Source organism: Phaethon lepturus, unplaced genomic scaffold (genome assembly GCF_000687285.1).
Source record: "Phaethon lepturus isolate BGI_N335 unplaced genomic scaffold, ASM68728v1 scaffold7230, whole genome shotgun sequence".
NCBI classification, from domain to species: Eukaryota; Metazoa; Chordata; class Aves; order Phaethontiformes; family Phaethontidae; genus Phaethon; species Phaethon lepturus.
The window spans coordinates 60,895-78,195 of record NW_010511192.1 but is presented as its reverse complement, the minus strand read 5'-3'; the positions used below and the strand labels follow the sequence as shown (position 1 = coordinate 78,195).

The 17,301-nt window shown below is 41.7% G+C and overlaps 1 protein-coding gene across 1 annotated transcript in view; it reads right to left on the bottom strand.

The window, feature by feature from the left end:
• Window positions 1-262: 262 nt before the first annotated feature.
• The window catches only part of KIAA1324L (KIAA1324-like ortholog), a 48,162-nt gene continuing 31,123 nt past the window's right edge, over window positions 263-17,301 (bottom strand). The window contains exons 14-21 of the mRNA XM_010283114.1: window positions 16,118-16,291; window positions 14,434-14,623; window positions 10,394-10,490; window positions 9,091-9,192; window positions 6,155-6,281; window positions 5,200-5,378; window positions 4,013-4,178; window positions 263-1,006 (exon numbers count right to left, since the gene is read on the bottom strand). Of these exons, the coding sequence (XP_010281416.1) occupies window positions 947-1,006; window positions 4,013-4,178; window positions 5,200-5,378; window positions 6,155-6,281; window positions 9,091-9,192; window positions 10,394-10,490; window positions 14,434-14,623; window positions 16,118-16,291 (1,095 nt within the window). The 3' untranslated portion in view covers window positions 263-946. The remainder of the gene's footprint in view (window positions 1,007-4,012; window positions 4,179-5,199; window positions 5,379-6,154; window positions 6,282-9,090; window positions 9,193-10,393; window positions 10,491-14,433; window positions 14,624-16,117; window positions 16,292-17,301) is intronic.

Here is a 17,301-nt window from a genome sequence, read left to right as displayed (position 1 = left end):
TCGAGGAAGCCTCCCAGCTGACAAAGCTGATCCCTGATCTCCAGAAGTAGGGATTCTCGCTTTAACTCCAGAGTTTAGGCTTTGTTGATTTGCAGCCCAGGGAATGGTGACAGCTTGGCAGCCCGAGGGAGGGTACTGAACCTGCCAGTGACCTCTCTTGAAAGGACAAACTTCCACTGAGAGGGACAAGTGCAACTTGCACCGTAGGTATCACTTTCCTTCTCTTTATAGAGTTTGAGCCTGCTACTGCCTATAAAATCATGGGCCCAGACCTACAGTTCATACAACAGCAGTTAACACATTAAAATTCAACAGCACCAAGTTTTACCCCAACCCCGATGGCCATGACTTAGACATCAGAACGGGTTCAGCGTGCAAGTGCAACACCGTGCCTCTTGTATTAGAGGCCAACACCGACCATTCGGCCCTTCAAAGCATTAAAATCAAAAATATTTTCTGAAGTTCAAAACTCACCTGAGGCTCATTCCGAGTACCATTCACAAGTTTGATTTTGAGAGAGACTCATAGTTATGCTACTAAAGGACAATACACATCCTTTGCAGGAGGTTTCAAGCCTCTCTGAAAATCATTTCTTATGCGTAGAAGGAGTGATAGGAAATGAAAGGTACCTATAAATCATATGGCATGCCTGAGTGATGCCCAGGTGAATGCAAAAAATTCACGTTATTTGCAGTATGTATATCTCTTCCTGAGTTGAATTTCATTCCCAGTATGGAATCCAAGCGTCTGCTTTCTTTTTTGGCAAGGTACTCAATCACATGGTAAGGCAATCCAATTTTCTGGTTTGCTTCCTGTCTTCTTTCCTCCTAAATGGTCGAGCATTTCTCACCAAGATCACCACTACAATGTGTGCCAGAATATGTTTAAAATATGGTCCTGTAAAAATAGAAATTAGGTTTGTATCTTTGAAGGCAGCATTAGTTCTTCATATATTCTGGGATCTTGAAGATTTCAGCTGAACAGATTCAAAATGATCTTCCTTTTCCTGCAATGGAAAAGACAGGTTCTCATCAACTGGGATTCCTCAAATTCACTCCAGCAGTTACTACAGTCACTTCTTCTCTTAATATCTCCAGAGCAGCCTTTGCCAAAGACTTCACTTTATTTCTACCACAGTCATTAAGTGCACAGTTTGACCCCTTTCATAACACTACTAATTTTGTAAATCAACAAAATTATGCCATACATATTGTTCATGGTACTTACTTTAGAGGGTACAGGGAAAGTTTGCATTTCATACTCATAGTATAGGACAGGTAGTCAGAGCTGGGGAATTATAAGATAATCGTATCTGTGGTTATTATTACTTATTAATGTGTTCCTACAATAAATAACATGTTTGGAGCAAAGTCTGTGAATGTGAAGACCACTGCCTCACTCCTGGATTCCAGGGAGACACATAGGACAAAAAGAGTCTACAAATCCTCTGCCGTCTTAAAAATCAGGGATGGAGGGTTGAGCTTTCCTTCTGTTTTTACTTGCTGGGTGACAGCCTAGGCCATCTGGCCAGCAGGCATCAGGGTGAGAGGGGTGAACATACGCATCACTGCGTGTGTGAACAACCCAAAGGTCCGTGCAGAAGCCATGAATGAAGGAGCCCTGATGAAACTTCTCACTAGAAGGTGCCGGTTCTTGCTTCATGTATCTACCTTTTATACTTGTTGATATACACAAACATTTTGGAAACCATGTTAAACCAACCTCGTGATCTGATCTTTAAAGCCACCTCCCTCAGAGATCAGGACAGTCTGGTGCAGACATGGGAAATAGCGGGGGAGCAAATTGTCCTACGCTAGCCTACGGCGGAGTGTATATTTCTTGTTCTGAAGGACCTGGTATTGTTATGCTGGAAACAACAGCTGGAACTAGAGCAGCCTCCAACCTGAAGCAGTTTCATAATTCTTTGACTTCTATACTCTCATTAAAGATAACAGTCATTTCTTTCTATATTACAGGCGTAGCCCTGAATTCCTTGGGTACTCAAAACCACTAATAGCTTCATGAGATGTTTTGCTTCATGGAAATGCCATTGCCTGAAGCTTGAACATATAGTTAGGATAATTCATATTTTTCTTTATTCCTCAGTTTACATTTCTCCTCTTTTTCTCCCCTGTTTTCCTCCATATATTTTTTCTGTATTTTACATGCATATGCAGCAGGAGATGAATTTCCTCATCTTTTGCATAAATGAAAACTGATGCCTATAACATTTGTTTTGGAGAAATACATATTAAATTCCAGTTATCTGCAGGGATACAGCAGACAGATTTCAGTAAGCTAATGAGGCACTGGAAGCTGAGTTTGCCAGCCACGATTATCTAGCAGGAAAAAAGGAACCAGCTTAGAAATATCTGACAGGCTTATTTAAAAACGAGAGAATACTCAGGGAGCCTGCTACAATGGATATAGGAACTTTAAAAAACTCTTTTTGAGTCCAAATAGGCATTCAAGTGGTCTGAATACTAAAGTACTAAAGCTTACCTTAAAGAGAAAAAAAATAAACACTTCTCCCACGCTCACATCTCTACACTTCTAATCAGGAAGGAGCCAGTGGTTGGTGCTGCAAGTGGAGTCAGCAAAGTTTTTACACCTATCAGGCGTACAGCGAAGCATGACCCTCACCAGCAGCACTGGTCAATACGCTCAGCCACAGCCAGCCAAACCATTTCACAGACCAAAAAAAATCATCAGCATTTCAAAGTCAGTCCCTATAGGATTCAAAATGGAGTTAACTTCCATTTTTGCAACACAACCACAAATTTTGGTGTTATTTGATTTTATTTACATTTTCAATATTCTCAATATTGAATTAAGAATTATTATTGAATTTTTGCCCCTTTCCACAAGGAACAATATTGATTTTGGAAGACAAATAGTCAGGCTGGGGTCAAGGGGAAGTTCCGCATATTAGCTGTGTGATGGCAACATCTCGTAGGAGAAAGATCTGGGGAGCAGGTAACATGGAAAGAGTTCAGCAGTCTAATAAGAAAAGTAAAAGAACATAGAGAAGGGAAAAATATGGGGAAAAAAAGGAGGCATACAGGGTTTTATTACATTGCACTCAGTCACAGAAAGGAAAAAAGGAATAGGAGAAAAAAACATTCAACATTATGAAATATTATTTGGACAAGAAACAAGAGAGGGACTTTTCAAAAAAATGTTTTTATTATGATCTTTTAAGAAACCTTCTTATTTTGAAACAACCCACTTCAGCAAAACTGTCTGAAAGGGAAACTGTCATCCACCTTCATCTTGATCATAACAGATGCTCCAGCTGGAATCCCTTAAAGACAACACTACCCTTCCCATTGACTTCAAGGCATTTGGGTTAAAGACCTATATGCTTGCAGGATCTACCATGATGGTCTTCTGTTGCTCCTCTCAGAAATGTTCAAAGGACACCAAAGACCTTTGTGCTATGAATTCAGACATGCAGCAACCCACATCACATGTGCTGCGGAAAAAAATGCTTTTTGCTGCTGTTGCTTCCCACTGAAATGGAGGAGGCAGCTGTATTGGGTAGCAGGCAGTAGCTAATGTCTCATCTGAATCCAACAGTACTCAAAATAATGGTTCTCAAGCCAGCCATGAAGCCAGCCCAGGTGAGCTGCAAGCAGCTGGCTGGTGGCTGTGTTCCCAGTGTTAATGTTCTGTATTTATAATAGCTGTGTTTGCCTCAGCAACCGAGGTGTCTGGTAGGAATCTGGGAAGAGAGGATCCCCCCGCCATTAACTGCTCATTTTAGATATCACCCTTACAATAAAGATTGCTACTGAAAGCTCTCTGCAGAAGAGGGAGCGTTTACTTAACACCCTGCAATATTTCTTATTATCCATACTGTGGATTTCAGCAGATCAGCTATGGACTGGGTGATGTGTGCGTGGGAGGCTCCACAAAGCACTGTGCAAACTAGCATCACAGCCTCATCACGTCCAGTCATAAATGAAGGTAATAATTATTTTTAGCATTAATAGTAGTCATTACTACTCACCTTTGTTGCCAAGGACTTGAGCTTCCCCAGCAGTGACTGCTTATTTGAATATACTATTTCTTCTTCATTATCTTCTCCTTCCATTATAGCACAGCTGTCAGCAGCTGGCAGCTCACACTCTTTTGAGTTGGCTGTCATCACTAATTTGGAATATTTATACTCCAGCCTGAAGATATAAAGCCAGACAGGCATTGGTTTTTTTACAGATGTCCCATACTCAAGGTTTTTGTAATTTAGGTTATCTGCAGTCCTTCCACTTAGTTATTTCTGAGGTATTTACTTGAAATTAGATATTTTTCAATCATTAAAGACACATAACCAGAACAGTATTAACAATGCATTGAGCTCCTGCTCTCCAGATTAGCCCTCTATCCTTATGAAAGAGCCATGTTTTCCCAAAAGACCACAAGCAGGTCAAGAGGATTTCCTGCGTGAAGTTCAACCTGTGCGCTGGTTGGGGCAACAGCACGTCTGACTTCAGCCTGTATCAGAATCTGCATCACACCCATGTCCAAGGGGAATATGGGGGAGAGGACAGATGTGCAACAGGGTGTTGTAGGAGGCAGCAAGAGGTGGGGATCATGTTATTGGAGTCCGGGTTTGATGAAGCTGGGTGTGCTGTGGGGTGACAAAATCCCATGGAGGTAGAATCACGTTTTGAACGTTTATGGCATGAGATTTTGGAAGCAGAGGACAATGGGGATGGGGAACAGTCAGTATGATCAGTCTGAGAAGCAGGGAACTTTTGGGAGTGTACTAGACATGTCCTGCCAAATAGACCTAAGCAATATATAGTTAGGAACTCTATTTTAATCAAACCTAAAGGTATGAATTAGACTGAAGACATATCCTTTTGGTCTTCAGATCTTGAGAAAGCTGTGTTGTTTCAGGGCATAAAGTCAACTTCAAACTCTTGGGTGTTAAAAAGACAGTTCTTGTTGGGAAATTATCCCATAACAAATTAGTGTGAATTTTCTATACTTCCCTTGCCAGCATTTTGACAGCCACTCTTGGCAGAAGAAACCTCAACTTGGTGGATTAACGGATTGATCCAATATGGTATTTAGTGATCCAATGTGGTATTTCTCATCAACATTGTCATAAGGTCAGACCCATGAAATGTTCTTCAGTTCACTACATCAAGCTTTTATTTTACTTCTATATGGACCACAATTTGCAGTACTTACTTCTGGTTCTTCTTCCAAAAATAGCAGGTCAAGGCTATCAGCAGAACAGCTGTGAAAGCACCAACACCAGCTCCAACTTTTAGCCAGAAGTCCACCGTTTCACAAGTGCTGGTCCTTTTTTCTGGCAAGGGAACCCCTTTAATGCAATGCTTTGGATCATTCCATACATACAAGGTTTCCTTTCAAACAGAAAACACCAAAAAGTGAGCTGCTTGTAGGAAGAGAGAGCACGCTTTAGAGTTGAAGAAAATGAGCTGTTTTGAGGTAGACAGGTTAGACATCTTTCCAATGAAAGCAAATCAAAACATGTACTTCAGGTTTTCAAACTCCAGGTGAAGTCATATTGTCTACTCAAGTGTCCCCTTGATTGTGCCTGCAGCTTCAGACATGGCAAAAGGATTTCCTCTTCTGTATTGCTCTTCACTTGGCACAATATGGGTTGGACAGCAATTGTGAATGTGTTGTGCCTGCACTGGAACTCTTGATCAACAGAACAGTTCTGAACCTGTGAAAGGCCTTCCTAATATTTGACTAGAGAAGACAGCAGCAAAAAAATTGCAAGCAAGGAAGGATGAACTGCTGAACTGAAATTCTGAATCCTTTCCCAGCCTGCGGCTGAAGTTTATGGCTATTAAAGGACTGAAGTCCTTTGGGCGCTCCATCCTTTACAAATAACTTGCCTGCATGTACGAATGCATAGCGAGTTCACGTCCCTACCCACATAGCTGGTCAGCAGAAGACAGCTCTCCTTCAGGAACCATGCTGCCATTGGAACAAATATTCCTGAGTCCCAACACAGCACCTCACCAATAAGACTTGCGTCCAGTCAGCTCAGAGCCTGGACCAAGATTTCCCAACTCTGCCTGCACTTACGTATCGATTTGCACACTGAATTTCAACAGAGTCAATTTATACCCAAACGAACCCGTCTGACTTGGAGACATGGGTCCTGTACCTGAAATCCTTTTTTGCAGGCTCCCTCAATCTCATGGTAGTCTTGCTCCGTGCAGAGAGGGCAAGCTTCTGCACTTTCCCACACAAAGTAGAAAGTGCATCCGTCGCAAGTGCCCGCAGGGCATGAGCTAGGAGGAGAGCAAAGCTTAGTTATCACTTATGAAACACTCTGGGGTTTGCATCTTCATTCCACATTCTGCTGCTGAAGATTGGTAATGGTAAGTACAACAAATGGGTAAACATCCATCAAGTCAGCAGATGGAAAAATCTGGGGGAAGAATATTTCCCAGTTTGTAAAATGCTTCCTCAAGTGAAAACAGATATTGGATTGTCAAAGGTCTAAAATAACAGTTCGGTTCCTGGCAGTGAGTGCTACTCATATACCTACGTTGAACAGAAGAGAAAGAAGCAAGTCTTGGAGACCAGCAGAACTACTCCAGCATTTCAGCAGCATGGGCTAGCCCAGCATGCTCCTGCACCGCTGTTCCCCTGCACTGGGTGACTGTTCACATGAATGCTGCTATCTTGTTCCTGTTGTTCTAATGATCTCTGGGTGATTTTGTCCATATGGAATGGACTTGTCCTGTCATGGTTAATTACTAGAAGGATGTTCACCAGTTAATGAAGAGATAACAGCTTCTCTTAGTCTAAGAAAGACTAATGACCCTATTTTGTATTCAGCCTGCAGAATAAAGTTGTACTGGCAATGGTAGGACATTCACGCAGCTTTTGTTACTGGCAATTACATCATGTCTAACAGCAGCAGTGGCCAAAAGTCCATGCAAGAAGCTAGGTCATGTAAATGTGAAATATATCAATAGACAAAAATGGATTTAAAGGTTTTTTTCTATATCATCTGGAAATTTTGTTATCCTGACCTGAAGGAATGAAGAATCCACAGCCCTAAAGTCCCGTTCGGGTTTATCCTGATTTGAGTAAGTGACAACTGTTCCCTCTGGATTATGGAACATTTTTTCAATGTACATGGCAAGAGCACTGACAGACCTCGGTCCTCCACCTCTTTCATCTTATAGAATCATAGAATTATATAATCACAGAATCTCTGGGTTGGAAGGGACCTTTAAGGACATCTAGTCCAACCCCCCGCCATGAGCAGGGACATCTTCCACTAGAGCAGGTTGCTCAGAGCCCCGTCCAGCCTGACCTGGGATGTTTCCAGGGATGGGGCATTACTACCTCTCTGGGCTACCCGCGCCAGGGTTTCACCACCTCCATTGTCAAAAATGTCTTCCTTATATCTAGTCTAAATCTTCGTTTTTTTAGTTTAAAACCATCACCCCTTGTCCTATGGCAACAGGCCCTGCTAAAAAGTCTGTCCCCATCTTTCTCATAAGCCCCTCTCAGCCCTGGCAGCTGCAGGAAGGTCTCCCCGGAGCCTTCTCTGCTCCAGGCTGAGCCCCCCCAGCTCTCCCAGCCTGTCCTCCCAGCAGAGCTGTTCCAGCCCTCGGAGCATTTTTGTGGCCCTTCCCTAGACCCACTCCCACAGGTCCACGTCTTTCCTGTGCTGAGGGCTCCAGAGCTGGACACTGGACTCCATTATATTGCAACTTGATATGATACTAAACACCATGTCTGAAGGATCAAGATGTTACATGCAGTATTATTTGACATGTACCCGGTACCTCACTGTCTGATTGCTGAGCTAATCAAGGGGGGCTGGGAAGGGAGAAGTCAACAAGAACTGAGATAAGGTATGTCATGTCAGCTGCGTGCTGTTTCTGCCTATGCTCATACTTTTAAAAGCAAGGTAGGTTACTCCTCCCTCACTACTAGTGAGTTACCACAGCTCACACTATGTTTAACATATAACACTAGAAGGACACCTGGAAGATTTTCACACAGCAGCTGATAGATAGTGGCTTCTTGCCCAGCATAATTTGTAACGTGACAGGTCCCTAAGAAGCTGGGGTAAGCATCTCCAAAGGTGTTCAAACATCAATCACTCATCCATCACCTGTGAAGTAGATGCCTCTTTGCCTTCATTCAGATGAGCATTGTTCACCCATCCCAAGAGGGACAGGGATCAAAGAGGATCCCGCACTTCTCACACTGTTAGCTTTTGGGAAGAGGACGTAACTTTTGGGAAGGAGAATGAGTGAGAGGGTTATCAGCAGATTTATAGTAATGTCCAGACAGACTAAGATGGGCCTTAACAGCCGAAGAGAGAGGTTATTAGAATGGAGGGGAACTTCTGAAGAATCACAGGGTGTTGCTAAAAAGTAATAGAATTAATTCTTTTACTGCTTTTTCTCTGCAACTTTTCAGGTGCAGGCATAAACAGGACTTTGGAAGAAAGAAGCTTTTTGGAGTCACTTGAATCAGAGTGAAGGGACAAAGAAGTCAGGCAAATTAAACACAACTGTTACAAGGCGTCCAGGATTCAAACTGGAGTGATGAGACATGTAAATAAATACATATAGAACTTGACCTAGACAGTCAGGGCTCACATAAGCATTGCAATAGCAGATTTCATAGTTCCTATGACAGATTGCTCTTTTTCAAAACATCACTTTGTCCACAGCCACTGCTGTAGATCAAGGAAGAAAAACTACCTCTCAGAGCCCTGACCAGGCAGTTCTAATCAGGAGGCCAAAGATCAAAATAAGGAACTGAAATAAAGGAGAAGTGGAGACAAGAAAACGTCACTACATTTTCTTTTGGCTTTAAGCTTGGAACAACCTTCCTGAGCTCTAACCTCTCTCACCACACAGCCAAAATACAGAGCAGCTGGTCTGCTGGGAGGTGATGGACACACACGTCCTTCACCTAGAAGAAACAAGTGAGACCTCCTGGATGGCTGATGAGGGAGACAGCACTCCTCATTGCTGTTAGGTATAAAATTACTAATGAGTTTTGTAAAGATGGCCTCAGAGGAAAAGACTTTTTATCACTACTAGGATACAAATACTTAAATACCTGGGCACAGATAGCTCTCCTTGGTCTGGTTTGTTGGGGTTGCATCTCATTGTCACAACAGTTGCACGGCCATTTTCACAGGAGGTTGTCACTGTTGAAGACCTTATATCAAACAAGAGGAGAAGTGTAATACATTTCCATTACAGTAAATACACGTTGCTCTTTCATATGTCTCTGTCCATTCGTGCAACTGCAGTACTAAAGAAATACCCTTTACCACAGCACTTTTGCCTTTGTCAGCTAGAAGAAAAAAAAGGAGCAACAGAAGCAGGGCAGGTTTCACCACTGTATTTAAATCTCAAATTGCTCTGAGATGCCACTCAAGGGACTGCTCCATTTTTCTAGCTAGTTTGAATTCTGCTGAGTCAATGAATAAGCCTGCCCACAAACCAGAATAGAACAATTTAAAAAGAGAATCACAAGTGCTGTCATCAGTGTGTTACTCTGCTGGGGAGTTTATGGTGGCTCTCTGCTCACATAGTAATCTGGGAACGACGCTGTCCTGAAATAGCACAAGGCAAAGGGGATTCAAAAAATTGACCTTATTCCAACACGATTGACGTTGTAAGCCACGTTCACGATATACTCAAAGTAGGGTCACTGGTGTGGCGTTCAGTTTGCAGAATCAGACACATAATTTAAGTATTCACACATGCATAAAGCGCTATAGCCAATTAAGATCTAGTACTAAAGACAACACAATTTAGAGAGCCAATCAGTAGAACAAATATAGGTATGTGCCTTAAGATAAGCTGAATAGCCCCACGGGTTCCAGAGTCCAAATTTAGAAACCCAGTTCACATGAAGCCACCAGCATGTAGACATCTTAATTGAGGTGATCTTTGAGCTAATTCTTACCCAAGCTGAGGTATTCTTTTTATGGAGGAAAGTGAAGAATAGGAAAAGCACACTAGTAATTCTGCAATTAATTCTTTTTAAGCTCAATCAGTTAATTTTTGTAACATCAAAGTAAATACAAAATAACGTGAAAGAAAATATGCAACAGGAAGTGGACATATCAAACCCAAATATGAGAAATTATGGAAAGGAACATGACACTGGAAGTGGCACCTAGGTCAATCAAAGTTCTGGTATCTCTCTGCAGATCAAGTGTAATTTAGATTTGAGTAAACAGTGTTTGCTGATTTCATAAGATGTTCTTCAACATGCCAATCGATATCAGCCAGATACAGATTAAAGTGATAAAGATTAAAGGTGAATTAAATATCTCCCCTTGCGGTTTTGGTTTCCTTTAAGCAAATGAGGAAATTTCACATACAAATAAACAGTATTTTTTACCTACTTGTAAAAGAAATGCACATCAGGTATTTTGCTTGGAGAGGGAGGAAACATGTCTGTCTTGATGCTGATATTTTCCAGTGTTGTTTCAACAGTAGCTCCTAAAATTTGAGAAGGAAAAAAAAAAAGGAACAAGCTAAGAATGGATTTCTGAGGGCTTCAAATGTAACATTTTCTCAGACTGAAAGGTATGGATCTCACTTAGTAGTGTTTAATGACATTACTATCCATTATACACTTTCTTCTATTCTAACTAAACTTTGCAGATTTGTATGTTCTTCATACAGACTGATTTCCTCATACAGACATAACAAAACAAAAATTTCATAAACCAACACCAGTGCAAATAAGCTTTACTCTTTTGCATGAATTTCAAGCAATCACAGGATATTACAGAATTATAAAATAGTTTAGGTTGGGGAAGGACTGCTGAAGATACCTGATCCAATCAACTGCTCAAAGCATATGCCTTGAATGTATAACCTAACATATCATAACCATGTAATACCCTGAGCAATCTGCAGTACTGAGGGAGAAAAACTGAAAGATGCAATGGCAAGATTCAGAAGGATTATGGAGTCATAGGGAAGCCTTGATGGCACATTTTGGAACAAATGGCAGGCTGATGTGTGGAACAACACAGGTTACACAGGTCTGCATGGATTCTGGAGAAGAGCTGAAAAAGAGGAAAATTCAAGTAACCAAAGTTCTTAGAGATCCTTCCAACCCCATGAACCAAAGAAGACAGAAAATATTGGTGCTGCACTGCAACATGTCAGAAGAAGAGGGAGCTGTACAAATGGGACAGGCTGCATCCTTCTAGTGAAGTGAAAAATTGCTAAAACAACAAGAAAAAGCAGTAGCAGCCAGCAGCTGGTGGGAAGGTGGGAAAGACTGACGAAAAGAAGTTTTCCACTTGTCCTTGCAACACTTCAGACAGCCTAGTTGAATTCTTAGGACTTTGACTTGACTTCAACTTGACTGGCATTACATTTGGGAGGACGATTCACACAGCTGGAAAATCCATGTCTGGTAGACAATTGGATTTGATAGACAAAAAGGAACCCTTTTAGGTGAATAGAGTAGATATAACAAAGGTGACAATTTGCATTAGACACTACTACCTGGTGTAGGGCAAGTCAGAGCTTGGGATTGTGAAAGTACGTGGATCAATGATGCGCTCAGTATCATTGCTCAGGAGGGCTTGCAGGTGAGAGATTGCTACAGAGCATCACATCAACAGACAGAACAAAATGAGCTGTGCTGCAGCAGCCATCAGGAGCATGGGCAGAAAGATGTCAGGTCATTGTGGAGGGACCTCTGTTCTGAGAACATACACTGACGTCAGTAAGGTTGATCATTTCCTCTCATCAAAGACATTGCACTGAACACAGCGTAATTTAAATTTTGATTGCAACACAATAGATAGAGATTAGTTACTCACTAGACTGGAAGAAGATAGCTCCTAGGGACCTTATTATATACAACAGAGGCAATGAGGGAATATTCCCATCCAATACGCAGTACTGTAGAGATGGCGTCTCAAAGTGCAGTTTCTCAAAAATAAGAACACTAGAAGCAAAATCAAGTGTGAAAAAAAATGTCATTCTTCAGAGGTTATTAATTATATGGCTAACAAGCCACAATGACTCTCTCAAGAATGGCAATAGCTTTGACTAAGAGTCCACCTTGGATCAGAACAGCGGTAAAAAAAAATCAAATAAAAAAAACCATTGGCACAAGCTTAATGGAGGGGGAATAGAGAATCAAATAGAATCGGAAGTTATGAGTTACAAAAAAATGATAATGGATGCTAAAGACTTCAGGGAAAAGCCTTTGTTTGGCAGCACTAGAAAAATTATAAGTTTAAAGCTTTTTTAGAAATACTAGAAATAAAAGTACATCTTATGAACAGGAAAGGCAAACTTCAACCATTTTAAAATTTAACAATAGTGATCAAGAAAAGGCAGCAGAATAGCTTGATATCTTTTCTCTCTGTTAGGAAAAAATCATTATTTTCTCCTTGCTTTCCGAGACAATGACTGAACACCTTATTCCTTCGGTGGCAAGAGAGGATATTGGCATCTACTTGGCATGCATGCTTATAAACTAGCAAGTGCATACCTAAGAGTGATCTTTAATAGAGCTTTTAATGATAGTGAAATGTCAGAAGACTGATGGAGAGGGGATATGGTGAACCAAATTACAACGTGGCTAACACGATGAGGCAAAATAACAGGAATGGTAAGTGGAAGATGGGTTTCAGTAAATGGATAGATACTTAATGAGTGACAGTCAACATGAATTTATGGAGGACAGCTCTTCTTGAACAAATCTGATTTTATTCCTTGAGTGCTGATGAATTTGGTTGCTAAAGAAAATTATGTAAATTTATTGAGTATTTCACTAATTACCACATGAGATTCTAATCTAAAAGTTAGTAATATCAATTAAGCACACACTCAGGATTAAAAATTATTTAACTAATTAATTATGAAATTATCTGGCCATGGGAAATTGTCATCAAATGTGATATGTCTCCATGCTTCTCTAGGAATTGATATTGGAGTTCCAAAATGCAAGGTTATCATCAGGGAGCTGCAATTAACTATATAATCACTGTTGGCAAAGTGTGTAGATGAGACAAAGAGTAAGAGGAACAGGAACAAAATACAGGGCAAATTGGTTCACCTGATAAGCTGGTCTCAATCAAACTAAACATATTTTAGTGCAGACAAGTGCAGCAAGGGATGAAGGCCAGTCCTAAGGAAAAGAGATTTTCCCTTGGAAACTGTAACTCTGAAAAAGATCTGGAGTGGGCATCAGATCCAAGAAGCCACCATGAATTCCCATGAGTCTAGAGGAAGAAGGGCTCAGGGATTCCATCTTGCATGTAAATACAAATATGGAAGTTATTTTTATAGCTATTATAGTGAATTAAATACTGGAATACTACCCCATTCTGATGCCCATGCTTTAAGAAAATGTAATGACAAGTTACAGAAGCTGAAAAAAGAGCCCTAAAAAGTATTCAGATGCTTGAGAGAAACACATGATAGTAAGAGACTTAGAAGAACTTGGTCTACTTAGTTTATCAGGAGGGTGTGATGATTCTAGCACATAAAGTATTTCTCCAAGGAAGAAAATGTGGGTGTGAAATGGAGAAAGAATAAAATGAAGCAAGGGCTGAAAACTGAAGCCAGGCAAATTCAAACAGGAAACAAGTCTGCTTTAAAACAAAATACAGAGACGGTGTTTGACCAGTGGAAAAAAAATACCAATGACTGTGGCAAAGTTTTTCTTTCTGGCAGTCTTAAAAGGCCAGGTTGAATGCTCTTCCGAAGACGTGCTTTTGTCAAACATGAGTTTCTGGGCTGAGTGCCAGGGAGAAAGTACAAACACTCAGAGCCTGTAATGGATAGGTGAGCAGACTAAATGACTTCATTGTCTAATCTGGCCTCAGACTCTGGGAACTTGTGAGCCAGAGCAATGCAAGGCTTAATGATGTGCGCAGCCCCATGCTGCTCTAAGCCTCCTCCTTTCTCGCCTAATTATATCCCGGCACCAGCTGCTTCTTCTGAAATTGCTCAAATGGGGACTTGGCATGGGCAAGAAACACTTCGACTAATGTGACTACTACAGCAATTGGTCTTCCCTGCACAAGGTGGGTAGGAAACATGAAAGAAAACCAGTGCTTTTTAATTACATTCTTCAGATTTTTGTGCTGAAATTTTGTGCACCATAGGACCCACCAGACCAAACATGGGGAAGAGTGAGTAATATGAGCATGGAAAACAAAGAATGGGGGGAACCCTTACTCTTCTCCACCAGCCATCAGCTGAACTGAAACAGCAGCAAAAAGCAATGGCGTCTGTCCAGATCCACTCCACAGTTCAGGAACAAAGTGGGCTTGAAGCCTGGGCTGCCCCTTCACTCTTCCCCCAAGGTAATGCAGCACTGCTGAGCTGAGAAGGATTTACTCTGCAGCCCTACATACATTAGAGTACATCCATGATAACAACATGCAAAGGACAAACCATGTACCTAAGAACCTGTCGGCAAGGCTGTTGGACTGCAGAGCCAGGGCTGTCCGGAAACCCTTGCTGTCTGATGGGATGATGGTGGACTGGCAGACAAACGCTCCCACAAAGTTGGAAAAATCTTCTGATTCTGCAACCATGTCTTTCAGAGTAACATCTGTAATATTGTCAGTGCAAATAGCCATTTTCCTCCCCTGTGGACAATCAGGAAAAAAGGGGAAGCTGTTGGCTGTTGATAGGACATGAAGAAGTTTGGGAAAGGAGAGTTTGAAAACTTCCTGACTACAAAGTGTATGAGCCCCATTCCTGCACCTTAGAAACAACTTGATGTTTCTATCATGAGAGGGACAAACTGCAACAAACTGTGCCATTGTGAAAGCTCTGATTAAAGCCTTCTATAGATCCAGAAACATGATGTCACCTCTGGTATGTGTCTTATCAGAAACCTGTGCTATGAAGCACTCTTCTTTGTTTATCTTGACAGCACAGTGTTTACTTGCAGAGCATAATAAAATGGCTTGTAAAGGAAAACCATATTTCCCTTGCCTTTAAATAAGATACTGTAGAATAATTCTTTATTTGGTATTTATTCCAGATAAAATATTCTCAAAGCACAAACACATTAAATCCCTAAACAGATATATAGCCTTCAAGGCTGCGTTAACGTCACACGTCACGATCAATGTTAGAATCTCAGAGCAATAGCAATGAAAGACAAATCAGCAGACTCAGTTGTCCTGACAAAGTGCCGAGTGCTCAGGACCTAATCGCGTGGTTGGTAGTACTGTAGTGCCGTCGTAATAGTTTGGGAAAATGAAGACCAGATCCACAGGCAAGTGTGCATCCACCTTTGTGGATCTAGTTGTCAACAGCTCTAATCTAGGAGGGTACTTAAAGACACATTTAAACCTAAAAATATGCAAAATACTGTAAGGAAACACGACTACTCATTTGCCTCAACTCATGCAAACCCTTTGGCACATGGGAAAGAGACTTCAGAACATTACAGGCCTGAACCTCGATGTAAATGACATGCATTGACTTTCATGGGACAATACACATCACTGGTACTGCTCCAAAATTTATGTATGTGACAACACGCTCTGGTACAGTCCAAACCCCAGGCTTAAAAACTCTGACTCTTGAGTGTTTGCACTCCTGGACTAAACACATTTTCCACCACTTTTAAAAGGCTGCAATCAAAGTCAGCAATGGGCACCTCGGCCATTGTCAGAGTCCAGGGTGACCAGGGGCTCTGCTGACAGCAATATCTCTGGCCAAGTCATGAGGGAAACGTATGGAAAGAAGTTGGCAACTGAAAGACTCAGACCCTTGAAAATTTTTTCCTTGGTTCGAGTTCCTTGGTTCGAGTTCCTTGGTGTCAGCACAAAAATATCAGGGTTGTCACCCAAGTGATTTGAAGACACGAGAACCAAGAAAAGGTAGGGATGTGACAGAGTTTTTTTATTCTGAGCATTATTTATGCCTAAAGCACTCTCATCTCTGCTCTGGAAAATCACTTGGCCACTCAAAAGTCCTCTTGCACAGCTGAGCAAGATCCAGAGGAAAGTGTATGGTGTTGGTAACATCTCAGCTGTAGGGAAGTCCTCCCACTGTGATCCCACAGAGCATCAACACAGGCAGCAAATTGGTTAATCCCCCCGACCCTCAACACCAGCTGAGCTCACCTCATTCCCACACAGGCTGATGTTAAAGAAGTGGAAGAACTTGGTCCCTCGGGAGGTGAAGCTGGGTCCACTCATCAACGAGCCCACCTGGCTGAGGTTGCTAAAATCATAACTCAGGCTGTGGTTATCCTTTATGTATGACACCAGGCAGTCACTGAAGCAGGCAGAGTGGTCCTTCAGAGAAGGAGAGGCATCCATTGAAGAGCAGTTATGGACCAGCAGCAAACCATTCAGTCAGCACCTGGGAGCTAAAGTAAGCAGCTGCAGACAGGACTGCTTTCCTTATTAAGGATGGGGCGGAACTTTGTCCCGTTCCTGTAATTCACTTTTCCCTCGGGAGAATTCCCATTCCTCTCTCAGTCCCTCACAATCACATATCATGACTTTAGTGCTCCCTAAGCATGACCTTTCTGCTATCCCCCGCATTAGCCAAGAAAATGTAGTTTCTTTCTTTGTTTTGTTGTGGGTGTTTTTAGGATCCAAACATCTCAGCTTAAAGCCCTGTAGATAAGACCAGAACATGGCCTCAGTTACACTTGCATCTTGCAAAGCAAACACAAGAAACAGCTCAAGAGATAGGAATAGGATATGAACCCAGCTGGAGACATGCAGAATATGAACAAATTGGAGCAGTTCTTCAAGTCCTGTGCAGCTCCTTGCCAAAGGATGCTGCGCATGATGAATGTTTATCTAGGCTTAAGGGCAATTTCATGTAAGAGGAATTTGTTACAGGTTTCTCATCCAGCTGAGGAAGTCCCCGAGTTTAAAACAGCAGGAGTCTGGGACAGTTTTAGGTGGAAGTAACTTGCTTGCCTTGTTCTTACGCTGTCACCAGTACAGCTTCTTGAAATGAAGCTTTTTTTGAGCCAGTGTAGTCAATTTTATCTTCTTCTTAGAATCCTAGAATCACTGGAAAAGACCTTTAAGATCATCAAGTCCAACCATAAACCTAACACTGCCAAGTCCACCACTAAGCCATGTCCCTAAGTGCCACATCCACTCATCTTTTTAATACCTCCAGGGATGGTGACACCACTGCTTCCCTGGGCAGCCTGTTCCAGTGTTTGATAAATCTTTTGGTGAAGAAATTTTTCCTAATCTCTAATCTAAACCTCCTCTGGCGCAACTTGAGGCCATTTCCTCTCATCCTATCGCTAGTTACTTGGGAGAAGAGGCCAACACCC